Consider the following 13,245-nt stretch of genomic DNA (forward strand, 5'->3'; position numbering starts at 1 on the left):
CTGGACTTGGCCAGTGGTCCTAAACTTGAGGAACCATCAGAATCACCTGGAGCATTAAAACTGTTGATGGCTGGGAGCTATACACAGATTCAGTAAGTTGGAGTGAGACCTAATAGTTCACTTTTCTAACAACTTCATGCTGATGCTGCTGGGTTTAGGGACCACATGTGAATAACTGCTGCTCTGAACCAACTTTGAAATCTGCAACTTGCTTCATGATTTAAATAATTCCAGGTAATAAAATATGGGTTTACAGTTCACTGTAGCAGGTTCCTTTGGGGCAGAGAACAAGACCTTTTGTGACCTGGTGCTTACTAGTGCTTATTACATGCTTTCAAGTAAACAGATTGACTTGGTACCTTTAATTGCCTAGCACACATGCTCTCTTGTCACACCTTGAATTCAAAGCAAATTTGGAGAATACTAAAAACCTATGGGACTCTCTAGAACAGTGTTTGCCAAACTTCTTTTATTAAACTTTGGGGAATTTGCAAAAGGAAGATATATCTATAGAGTCAAAACTTTCTGATTCTTTTGACTTAGAAAGTTTGGGAGATGTAGTCCTCTGGATAATATCCCTGGTAATCCTTTCCGAGATGACATCTGGTCACTTTACTTGAATTCAGGTACTTTTCATTCCTATCCATTTCTCCCTGTCCACAATAGTAGGTTTTTATTCAGAGATTATGTTTTCAAAAGATTAGAAATAGATCAAAAAATCTACGTTTTAAAACAAGTCATACAAATCTTTTGACACATGTAATTAATGGACAGTATTTTGAGAAACAATGCCCTACAAAGCATACTTGATATAATAATGGCAGCTTTTATAGTTTGGATGTGAGGTGTCCCCCACCAAAATGCAAGAAGACTTAGAGTTGAAATAATTGGGTTATGAAAGCCTTAACCCAATCAGTGAATTAATCTAGTAGGGATTGACTGAGTGGTAACTGAAGGCAGATAGGGTATGGTTGGAAGAGGTGGATCATTGGGGTGTCTATTTTGTATCTAGTAAGTGGAGTCTTTCTTTGTGCTTCTTGTGTGCTATGTTCCCAGCTGTTTCCCTTCACCACACTCTTTCACCATGATGTTCTGCCTCACCTCAAACCCCAAGAAATGGAGCCAGCCTTATATGGACTTAGACCTCTGAAACAATGAGCCCCCAAATAAATGTTTCCTCCCCTAAAATTGTTCTTCTCCGGTCTTTTGGTCATAGTGGCAAAAAAGCTTGACTGAGAAAGCAGCTCACACAAGTAAGAATGCTTTCTATGCACCAGGAACTGTTCTAAGTACTGTGATATGCTCTGTGATAGATTGATTATGCCATTTTACATATGGGTAACTAAGACAGTGTAAGTTCAGCAGGACTCATGACAAACCAAATGTTGAACTAAGATTCAAACGCAATTCTGAGCGTAGTTCCAATCCTATACTCTGTAACCATGAGGCTGCTTTTTATATTGATATATGGGGTAGCAGCCCCACTATCACCAAGTCTATGTTTTGCATAACAGGTTAAAGAAATTAAAATTATGCAAGTATTCAAATTAAAAAAAAAAACAACTAAAAGCACCATTGAAAGATGGGTGCTTGTGGAAGGATGTTATGTGAAGTATTTTGTTGTGGTGTTTCCCCCCGCCCCCGCCTCGTTTCAGGGATTGAACTGAGGTGGTGCTGAGGATCGAATCCAGTGCCTTGCACATGCTAGACAAGCGCTCTACTGCTGAGCCCCAACCCCAGCCTTCAGAAGTTAAAAAACGTTCTAGAGATGATTGGTGGTAACATATGCACAACAATGTCAATGTATTTAATAGTCAGATTATAGTTAAAAGTTACCAAATGTATACTACACAACACGTATATCTTAACTCAAAAAACAATTTGGCTAAGACAAGAGGATTGCAAATTCAAGGCCAGCCTTGGCAATTTAGTGAGGCCCTAAGCGACTTAGTGAGACTCTGTCTCAAAAAATATAAAGGGACTTGACTCAGAGCCATTGGCTTGTTCAGATACATCTAAAAATAGTTAGACAGGTATTTTTAAAGTTATAATTTTTTTTCTTTTTCCAATGCTGGGAATTGAACCAAGGGGTGCTTAACCACTGAACCATATCCCTCACCCTTTATATTTTTTGAGACAGGGTCTTGCTAAGTTGCTTACACACACACCTATAATGCCTGACTTGGAGGCTGAGGACAGCTTGGGCAATTTAGTGAGACCCTGTCTGGGGGTGGGGGAAAGAACTCTTGAGTATTCATTATGTCTCAACTCATGCCATATCCTTAAACATGCATTCTGAATGTTTTTCTATCTCTTATGAATAAAATAAGAACTTCAGGAAGTCATCACTATTTGACCAGGGTTGGAAGATGAATTGAAAAACATTGCTTTTTTTTTTAGTTGTAGATGGACACAATACCTTTATTTTATTTATTTTTATGTGGTGCCAAGAATCAAACTCAGTGACTAACACATGCTAGGCAAGTGCTCTACCACTGAACAACTCCAGCCTCTGCTATCTGACTTAATGAAGAGTTTGATGGGTTGCTCACAGCTTTGAAAATAGTGCCAACTGGTCAGTAGTGAGCAGTAAGAGGCACATGTTTCCTAAGATTATCCATTGCAGAATCCTTCCTCAGCTTTTCAGTGTTTTATGAGCCTAAGGTGGTCAGAAGCCCAATTAAGAATGGTAGTGGTAGATGTTTGTGGATTCAAAGGGAAAGCCTGTCCCTGTTTGCCATTGTTGTGGTGCTTGTTCTTGTTAGCATAATTTCCAACTGGTTAATCTTAGCCTTTCAGTTTGTGAGGCAGGCCCTAATACATGAAAATTTAAGTTTCAAACTTTCAAGCAGCAGAGAGGAACCAGATTAATATTCAAAGTATTTTTTACTTATTTTTCTTTTTCAGTACAACTTATGAGATTCACCAAACATGGCGTTCTTGTGCATCCATTTTATTATTTTATTCTTACAAGTAATTATATATGGTCACAGGGTACAATGTGATGTTTCATTACATGTGTACACTGTGGATTAAATCAAGCTGATGGACATGCATCATATCAAATATTTATCATTTCTTTGTGGTGACTATATTTAAAATCTTTTAGTTATTTTTAAGTATACATTAACTTAATCCTAACTGAAATGTTGTATCCTTTGAACAATCTCTCTCTCAGCCTCTGGTAACCACCATTCTATTCTCTACTTCTGTGTTCAACTGTTTTGGATCCACATGAGAAAATACAAGATTTGTCTCTCTGTGCCCCGCTTATTTCGCTTAGCAGGATGTCCTGCAGGTTCATGCATGTTGTAGCAAATGATAGAATTTCCTGCTTTTAAAAGGCTGAATAGTATTCCACTATGTATTTCATATTTTAAAAATCAATTTGTTGTTCGGTCATGGTGGTGCAGTTTGTTATCCCATTGGCTTGGGAGGCTGAGACAGGAGGATGGCAAGTTCAAAGCCAGTCTCAGCAATGGTGAGGTGCTAAGCAACTCAGAGACCTTTGAGAGAGAGACCTTGTCTCTAAATAAAATAAAAGTAGGGCTGGGAATGTGGCTCAGTGGTCGAGTGCCCCTGAGTTCAATCCCCAGTACCTCCCAACCCCCCAAAAACTCCATTTGTTGGACTGGGGATATAACTCAGTGGTAGAGTACTTGTGTAACATGTGTGAGACCCTGGGTTCAATCCTCAGCACCACATAAAAATAGCCAGGCACAGTGGCACACAACTGTAACCCCAGCGGCTTGGGAGGCTGAGACAGGAGAATTGAGAGTTCAAAGCCAGCCTCAGCAACTGCAAGGCACTAAGCAACTAGGTGAGACCCTGTCTCTAATAATAGGGCTGGGATGTGGCTCAGTGGTCGAGTGCCCGAGTTCAATCCCTGGTACCAAATAAATAAATAAATAAATAAAAATAGATAATAAAATAAAGGTATCTTTATTTTATTTATTTGTATCTTTCTTTCTTTATTTATTTATATCTTTATAAAATAAAGGTATCTTTAAAAAATTCATTTGTCCACTGATGGCTCTTGGGTCATTTCCATATTTTGACTACTGTGAATAACACTTGAGACAAACATGGGAGAGCTGACATCGCTGCAACATATAGATTTCAGTTCCTTTGGATATATACCCAGAGTGGGATTTAATGCTGGGTACTGAACCTAAGCAAGCAGTCTACCACTAAGCCACATTCCCAGTCTTTTCCAAATGGCTGTACCAACTTCCATTACCACTGGTAGTGTATAAATAGTTCTTTCTTTGTTTTCTTTTTGTGGTACTTGGACTTGAACCCAGGGGTGCTTTACCAATGAGCTATATTCCCAGTCCTTTTTATTTTTCACTTGGAGATAGGGTCTTACTAAATTGCTGAGGCTGGACTTGAACTTAGAATCCTTCTGCCTCAGCCTCACAAGTAGCTGAGATTATAGCATGTGCTGCCATGCCCAGGTAAAGGTTCCCTTTTCCGAAAAGCTTAAGACAGGTGGAGTACAATCTTAGTTTATCATTAAAAAATAAAATTTTAATAAATTTTTATTAAAATTAATTTATATTTTAATAAAATATGTGTGTATACATTTATAAATTTCAGAAAGATTTAAGGTAGCAAAACTGTTACTGTTTATGTTCTGATACAGTTTTTAGACCTAGAAATGAGTTATCTCTAGAGCAAATTTAAAATATTACTATAGAAACAATAGAAAGTTATAAAAGGGAAATTTCTGTACCTTGTAAATCACCTAAATCAAGAGTGTTGGGCTGGTAGTATGACTCAGTGCTAGTGAGCATGCCTAGCATGCATGAGGACCTGGGTACAATCCCCGACACCACTAAAAAAAGAAAGTACGAGGGACTGGGATTGTGGCTCAGCGGTAGAGCGCTTGCCTAGCACGGCCAGGACCCGGGTTCAATCCTCAGCACCACATAAAAATAAAGGCATTGTGTTGTGTCCATCTATACCTAAAAAATAAATAAAAGAGTTAAAAAAAGAAAAAAAAAAAAAAGAATGTACAAGGTACTTACTTTTGCATTCAAAATAGGAATAATGCTAAGATTTTACTCATATAACTATGTATATGAATGAGAAAATAGTACATACTGGATTCGTTTTCTGATAAGGCTACACAGGTGCAGAAGAAATCTGCATGAATGACAGACCCTCTCATTAAGCTCTCAATTTTATTTTGAAAGAAAATGACATAATGAAAACTGTTAAAACTAAAGGAGGAAAAAAATACTATCATTCAATGTCCACATATATCCTTACTATTTACAAGAACTTTCATGTATTTTTTGATCCTCAATGGTCACCTGTGATGTTTTGGTTATTCACTCTAATGAGACGTTTTCCCTATTACACTGAAGAATGCCAAGAAAAGTCTGCATAATTTCCATGTATTCAAAGAATAAATAAATTAAAAAAAAACTTTTCATATTATTAATTAGAAATTGTACTAGAAAAATTTCTTATTTTCAAAGTCCAAAAGACTTCATAGAGAGGATAAGAAATTTCTGAAATCTACCTTTGAATTTTTTTGGGATTCATTCTGACTAAGCAACATTTTTAGTTGAGAGAAGTGTTTCTTTCCTTTTTTCACACTCCTTGAGGAGCAAATGGGTGTTGATTGTCCAGATGTAGGTGTTCTGAAAAAAAAATAAAGATAAAAAAATTTAAAAAACTAAGTTATAATGACAAGTGACAAAATAGTCTTCCTGTACAGATAAGTGCTACTACAATAATTTCTTAGTCTTTTGTATTATGGCTATATATGGGCAGTGGCTGTACTCAGAAGTCATTCCTATTTTTAAAACATCTCCTCGTGAAATATCAGGCTATGGACAACATTTAGGAGGTATATAGGGCAGTTGGCCTATAGGTACAGTGTTATCAGATCTGAGTTCTCTTTGAGCCTGAAGTTAACATTCATAAAATTCTAAGCAAGGACTTTAAAACATATTCCTTTTTCATAGCTCAAACGTGAAAGATCTCCAAAGTGAAGGATCTCAACCAACACACAAAGGTACCTTTCCACTGTATCTTCCCCACTAGATTGTCAGCTCTGTAGGGCAGACATTATATTACTAATTTCTCATTATAGTACTTTTTGACAGTGTCAGGCACATAGAAAGCATCTAGAAATGTCCATTAAATAAATAATTCCCCATCTAGGATGAGTTAATTTCATTTCCTCCAACTGTGTTCTATCCCCTTGAATCCTTACCTGGGGTCTGAGCTCTCCCTTGATTCCCTATCTATACGGTATATGTACAGTATCTACCATTCTTGCATTTATTCATCTAAGAAGAACAGTGGTTCCTTGCTACTCACAAGGTGCTTGATTCCAGGACTCACCATGGATACCCAAATCCATAGATACTCAGGTCCCTTACATAAAATGGCTCAGTATTTGCATATAACCTATGCATACCTTCCTAAAGAGTTTAAGTCATCTCTAGAGTACTTATAATACCTAATACAAGGTAAATGCTTTAGAGAGTTTTTATACTGTATTATTTAGGGAATAGTGACAAGACAAAGAGTCTGTACATATTCAGTACAGACATAATTTTATTTTTCTGAATAAAATCCAGTATGCAATCTATTACTGGCTGAATCTACAGATGCAGAACAGTAGATACAGAAGGCCAACTATAGTCTTGTGTAAATGCAACTTAATTCTTTTAAATAAGCCAAACTTTCTCTCATCCACATTTATCCAATAAAGTAAAAATTGCTATTGAGTTCTTACTACACTAAATATCAAAATAATTAAATCAAAAGTAGGGAAAATTGACTTGAAATTTTATTTTAATTTTTAACCTAATTTTATAAACTTCAAGCCCAATATAAAAAATTCAATACAAAAGCAGAGATAATTCAGTCCTTGCTAGATTTCATCACCAATATTCAAGACTCAGTTTCTCTGTTGTAGCAAAATGTCCCAAGATTCCTTTTATAGTTTCTATGGAATTAAATTTAAACTTAGTGATTAAAGAATCAAGAATTACTAAAATAAAAACATGTATTCAGACTTATTTGAAAAATCCCTATTTAGTCAAATTTCCATAGGATTTCTGATAGAGGAAAGAACAAAAGTAAAGGCTTAAGCAGGAAAGTATACTGTGAGTGATTCAGTTTTCCTGGCACATAACATGAACTAAGGCAAAGTAAGATGGACAGTCAGTTGGTGCTGGATAATAAGGGCTGGAAAGCCATGCTGGAGTATTTGATTCATATGTTGCAGTTAGGTATTAAAGGCTGCTAATCAAAGCTGTGCTTCAGGAAGATGATCAGACTAGAAGGGCTTGAAACTAGAAGCTAAAAGACCCATTAGGAAATCACAGTAATAGTCCTAATAAAAAGTGAATAGGAACAGCAGCAGTTGATGGGAAAAGGAAAACAGATGTAAACAGTATGGAATGAGAATAGATAGAAATTTATTACAAGGACCACGGGAACAGGAGTTGTCGGTTATTCTGCCTTTCTTTTTTAGGTAGGACTATCGGAGAGGACATGTTCATTCACAGAATAAGGAACTATGAGGATGGGCAGTTCTGAGTGGTTAGCTGTTTTGGACATGTAAGAGTGAATATATTTAACAGGCAGTTGAAAATACACCCAGGGAGAGACTGAAAGAGTATTGTACTTAGAATTCATATGTACTAAAATGAGAGTTGAAGATATAGAAATGTGTGATATCAGAGAAGAAAACGGTATGGAGGTGAAATGGGGCCAAGGCCTGATCTGCATATAATATTCAGAAGTATAAACAGAGGAAATCAGATGAAATTCTTGAGTTCACACTGACAATTCAAATAAAACTGATGAATTAGGATACCTGAAAATCAATGCTGGGCTCTTGCCTTTGGAGCCAGGCATATTAGGAGTGAAGTTTGCAAAACTTGGAGACTGTCTCTCTGGTCTCTTAGGGCTGAGTTTGCTTGTAGGAGTGGTATGACTGCTCTTCAATGTGGACAGAAAGCTTCTACTTTTACCATGATGTTTAACCGTTCTGTTGCATGTTTTACAAGTAATCAACTACCAAAAAAAGAAGAAACATGGGTTATATTTTATTCAATAAACCACATGTTCCCTGGATTCTTACGTCTGGTTGCTACAGAAATAAATAACACATAGGCTGCCCTCTGGGAGACCGCAATTTAGCAGTACGAATAAGACAAAGACAAATTTAACATTAGAAAATTTTCAACAAAAAAATTAATGGTTAAACATATTGGTTTTAAAAGAGTTTTTTCTTTTTTTTTTTCCTTACAGATAATGAGCTCACTAGTTTCTCAACACAAACCATGTTTCGGGGGAATTAGGAAGGAGACTAGGAACAACATTCTAACATTTGAATGTTCTTTGTAAAATCAATAGGCATTTAATATTTTTTGCAGATGAACTTCAAGTCTTTTCCCAATAAAACACAGTAGAATATCACTGAAAATTTAAGTGCCCCCTTTAAATCCTTAGCAATTCTGAAAATAGTTATACAATAATTTATAAAAACAAATGAATTATAAATATTCTCACACCTCTTCATTCCTGTCATTAGCTTTAGAGGTTGACTTTCTCTTCAAGATTAATTTTTAAGGCTGGGGTTGTGGCTCAGTGGTAGACTGCTTGCCTAGCATGTGTAAGGCACTGGGTTTGATTCTCAGCACCACATATAAACTAATCAATAAATAAAGGCCCATCAATAACTAATAAAAAATTTTTAAAAAGATTAATCTTTAAAGAAATGGTCCATTGTCTAGCTAATGCCTTTCTTCTACACCTCTCACTCAAAATGCACAGAATTCAGCCCATGCTTCAACACAATATAAACCGGTTTAGGTGAGATATCTTCAGAAGTTCTGTTTGGCTTTATATTTTTCCAAAAGAGGCTTTAAAAGAGGTCAAAATAAATCAGCAAAATCAACACCCCTAGCATCCTTTAGCTGACCTTTAATTAAAATACATCAGAATGTAAGTTTCATGAAGGTAAAATACTGGAAGACAACAAGGAAGCACTTATTATCTTCCCATTTAGGAACATTTAACAAATATGTGGCAGTGATACTTTTTGAAAAATATAATTCTCCAAAGAGAAAGAGTAAATTCTACTTACTCCAGTATTTTCTCTTACCCTTTGAACATTTGATTTTATGACAAAACAAAATGCACTTACTTGTCCAATACTGGTAAACTCCTAAATATGGCAATTTTCAATTCAAGTTATTACTAATTATAGTCTTGGGCCAAACCTAAGCTGTTATAATGTCCAATATCCAGCAGTGCCTTCCACTTGAATCTGGATACTTGAAATATGAAGGATACAAAATACATCTGACACTGGCCTCCACCTAGTAAACCATAAGTAATTTGATTTTGTTTTATTCCATTTTATATCCTTAGTACTAAGCACTGAGTGGCATATAACAGAATACTGAATGAATGCAAGACACTCACCTGTTGTTGGGCAAACAAGTAGTTACACACTAACATGGGGGAAATGAATGAACAAAGGACACTAATACCTACATACATAAAGTACAGCAGTGTGAAGAAAAGAACCGTTAACTGAAAAAACAGTGTAGTGGTTGGTAATTACAGTTCAAATGGAGTCATTCTGATGTGTCCAAGAAATCCTGACATTTTAACTGTTCACCAATGAGATCTGAGAATAATTAACAACATACAATGTTTAGTTTTGAGGTAATTATGAAATTAAACAAATGTACTCTTGATGAAACATTAATCACTAGAAAAAAATTTTATGTATATATTATAATAATCCAGATATACTACTACAAATTTCTGAGTTATAGGCTGATTCTTAACATTATTCTAAGTGACAGAAAGGAATTACAACTTATTAATATATACTGGAACTGAAATCTTACCAATACACTTTTGGAGTCTTTATACTTTTTGACTATTTTTGCTTCTTTAAAACTGAGCGTATTATTTCTTGCTTCTCGATTAAGAAGTTTCTGTATTCTGGGTGTCAATTTGGCCTTGGGTTTGAGACGCACTCTAGAATTATCCAGAACCAACAGCTGGAAACAGTATGGACATGTTTCTTCAAAAGTGCTCTTGTCATCTAAAATTATGCAAATGAAACGATTCAGTAAACTGAACTATTCTATTATCTCAAACAGTTGACATTAAAAATATTAAGAAGAAAAGGTACTGGCATGAGCAGACAATATGTATTCTTTAAGCAAACTTAAAATACAAAAATTTCAAAAACACAAAACTGGCAACAATTTATCTTGCAAAATTCTACAATTCCATCCATTCACTCCTTTCAACAGACAGGCTAGGTCTCCAATATTTGCTACCTGGCTCATTACTTGTCACTACTTTTTAAAAAACAAATTACAGTATGATTTTCTTTTTATAAACAATCATCACAACCAATGCTTATTGAGTACCTACTGTTGAGCATTATTCTAGAGATGCAAGAACAAGAGTACTACAAATGATCAAAGGACAGACATGTCTATAACTTACCTCTGCCAAATGTAAGATTCATTTATATTTACTGAGTGACTATTAAGTGCTAGATATTGTTGTGGGTGTTAGAGATACAGCCCTAAACAAAGGACCACAATCTACGGAGGCATCTTTTAGGTGCTGCCAGGAAAAAAAAAAATGTAAGACAGGAAAGAACAGAGTGTGTTGTAATTTTAAATAGGATGTCTAGGGAAGGCTTCATTAAGTGACATTTACAGGTAGGAATCAAAGCAGGTTTGTGAGCCAAGAGTTCTAGGTAGGGGACAGGGCAGCTCCAAAGGCTCTGAAACAAAACAAACAAAAAAACAGTAAGGAGGCCAACCTACAAGGCTGAAGTCAAATGAACAAATGAGAACAGGTCAGAGAAGTTATGTGGGCCTATCCTATAGGGTTGAATAATCTTTCTAAAGGACTTTTACTCTGACATGGGAAGCCTTTTATGGCAGGGAAGGGTCATGATCTAGTTTTGTCTTTTAATCTCAGTCACTCTGGCTGCTGGTTTGAGAACAGACTGTATGAATGCATGGTAGCTGCTGGTAGTAATCCAGGAAAGGCAGTGGATGCGATAAAAATTGGCTAGACTTGGTGTTTTTTTGTTTGTTTTGTTTTTGTAGGGGGGATTGAACCCAGAGGCCCTTTACCACTGAGCCACACCCTCAGCCCTTTTACTTTTTATTTCGAGAGAGGGAATCTCTAAATTGCTAAGGATCCACTAAGTTGCTGAGGCTAGCTTTGAACTTGTGCTTCTCTTGTCTCAGCGACCGAGCCAGTAGGATTACAGGTGTGCACCACTGTGCCGGCTACAATTGGGAAATCTTAAAGCAAACAGAATTTGCAAGCATATTGATGGGGGATAAGAGGGTTTTTAGGGGGTCAAGAATGGCTCCAAGAGTTTGGGCTGAATAACTCTCAGGGTCAGCACTTACTGAGACAGTAACAACCAAGGCATTTGTTGGCGGTTATGCTCAGGTTTTAGACAATTAAGTTTGAAATGCATACTAGACATTCAAAAGAGGTTGTCAAGAAGGCACCTGACGTGGGTCTCCAATTCGGAGGGGGTTGGGGCTAGAACTTGGTTAGGCCTGGTATTTAAATAGTATGAGACTGGATGAAAAACGATCAGCAAAGAAGTGAGTGTAGCTCGAAAAATGGTCCAAGGGCTGAGTCTGGATCCACTGTAATATTTAGAAGTTGCGGAACCGGGAGGAATCAGCAAAGCAGATCAACAGGTGCTGGAAAAGGTCAAAGATGAATGTGATGACCTGGGGGTCAAATGGAAACTATTTCGAAAACACTGAAAAATGTGTCCAATGTCAAGCAAGATAAGGCACACTCAGGAATGTGGATTTCTCATAAAACTGGGAAACTTCCGCTTTGTTTTGCTTTTAAAACGAGACAAGTGAGTCGATCAGCCTTCTCTTTTAGATCACTCGGAGCGCTGTGCGGAATGGGTACAGCAGGGCAACAGGACCTAACCCCCCAACAGACAGGGGTCCTCCCTACCGTGTGACGAACTGTAGGCCCAGCTGTAAAAGAGAAAGAGACACGTTAGGAGCAAAGGAACACCTCCCGCCCGCTCCCGCTCCCCTCCGTCCCTCTCCTACAGGAGATAGCGGGCCTGGCCCGGGCAGCTCTCGACTAGGTTTCGCGCCGCAGCCTCCAAATAGTGCTTCTGCCTCATCTTCACTACCACTTGCCGCCGAGACCCAGCAAAAAAAGGAGACGCCGGATGTCGGCTTTCTAGCGTCATCAGCGTTGGCCTCAGGATTCAAGTTCCTGTTGGAAACGGGCACCCGCAGCTAAAGGTTCCGGGTTCCTTCGCGTCCCGCCTGGCGCGCAGGCGTGCCCAGCCGGGAGCTCGCCTTCACCACTGTCCTGCACCAGCGTTCTCTGTTCTGCCTGGTCCGCTTAAACCCTCCGCGAGGTTCTTGACCAGGCAAGGGCGGCCAGGTCTGGAACTTAGTGTCTTCCTCTTCCGCTCGCTTGCTCCTTGACAGCTGTGTTATCCCGTCAGGGTCAAGTTTTTCTGGGTAGCGGGAAAAGGCAGGGTTTATGATGAGATTAGTCAACTAGCTAGTCATCCACATTTTTTTTTTCCCTCACACGTTTCTAGTTCGATTTTTATTCTTGTACATTTTTTATTGACATCAAGTGTATCTTCACTTAAGCGTAAGGTTGAGCAGCTGACGTTTCTTTCAAGGTGGATAGCAGGTTATGCAAAGACCCCTTAGGACTTCTCCATCTGCATTGAAATAAAGATAAAATGCAATGAGGACTGAAGGTGTGCCAGGAACTTCTTAAAAGCATCTTAATAAGTATTAATTCATGTAGTCCTCAGGGCAACCTCATAGCACAGGTGAAATTTCACTTCATCATGTAGAAAAACCTTTTAAACGTGGTGGAATCTATTTCTAGACTCTTTGTTCTGTTCACTAACCAATGAAGCAGAAAAGAGGAAACATGCACACACTGTGCCTAGTGCCCAGCACACTTCCTTCAGCCAGTCCTCTCTTCTCACCTCTGAGCATCACACTCCTATACATAAATGCCCCTCAGCATCTCTACTGAAATTGCAACTTCTTTTCTCAGACGAGATGTGGCCAAAAAGCACTCTTGGTCTCTTCCACCATCCTGCCTGGCTGCTCAGTCTTTTTCCATCTTAGCACACCCAACCTCACTGCATTTCCTCTTTCCTGACTTGCAATTGGTCTGCGTACACGTCCTGTTGGCTCT

The 13,245-nt window shown here is 37.8% G+C and overlaps 1 protein-coding gene across 6 annotated transcripts in view; it reads right to left on the minus strand.

Annotated features, from left to right (window-relative positions):
- The window catches only part of C16H18orf21 (chromosome 16 C18orf21 homolog), a 30,636-nt gene extending 18,382 nt beyond the window's left edge, over positions 1-12,254 (minus strand). The window contains exons 1-6 of one of the 6 annotated variants that reach the window (XM_071602803.1): positions 12,117-12,254; positions 12,016-12,038; positions 9,897-10,096; positions 7,847-8,046; positions 5,531-5,651; positions 484-653 (exon numbers count right to left, since the gene is read on the minus strand). In XM_071602803.1, the coding sequence (XP_071458904.1) occupies positions 540-653; positions 5,531-5,651; positions 7,847-8,046; positions 9,897-10,096; positions 12,016-12,038; positions 12,117-12,193 (735 nt within the window). In that variant the 5' untranslated portion in view covers positions 12,194-12,254 and the 3' untranslated portion in view covers positions 484-539. Of the gene's footprint in view, positions 1-483; positions 654-1,782; positions 4,968-5,172; positions 5,652-7,846; positions 8,047-9,896; positions 10,097-12,015; positions 12,039-12,116 lie in introns of those variants that run through there. The other 5 variants (XM_071602806.1, XM_071602805.1, XM_071602804.1 and 2 more) reach the window with 5 other exon arrangements.
- Between the last annotated feature and the right edge of the window lie 991 nt (positions 12,255-13,245).

Source organism: Marmota flaviventris, chromosome 16, assembly GCF_047511675.1.
Source record: "Marmota flaviventris isolate mMarFla1 chromosome 16, mMarFla1.hap1, whole genome shotgun sequence".
Lineage (NCBI taxonomy): Eukaryota > Metazoa > Chordata > Mammalia > Rodentia > Sciuridae > Marmota > Marmota flaviventris.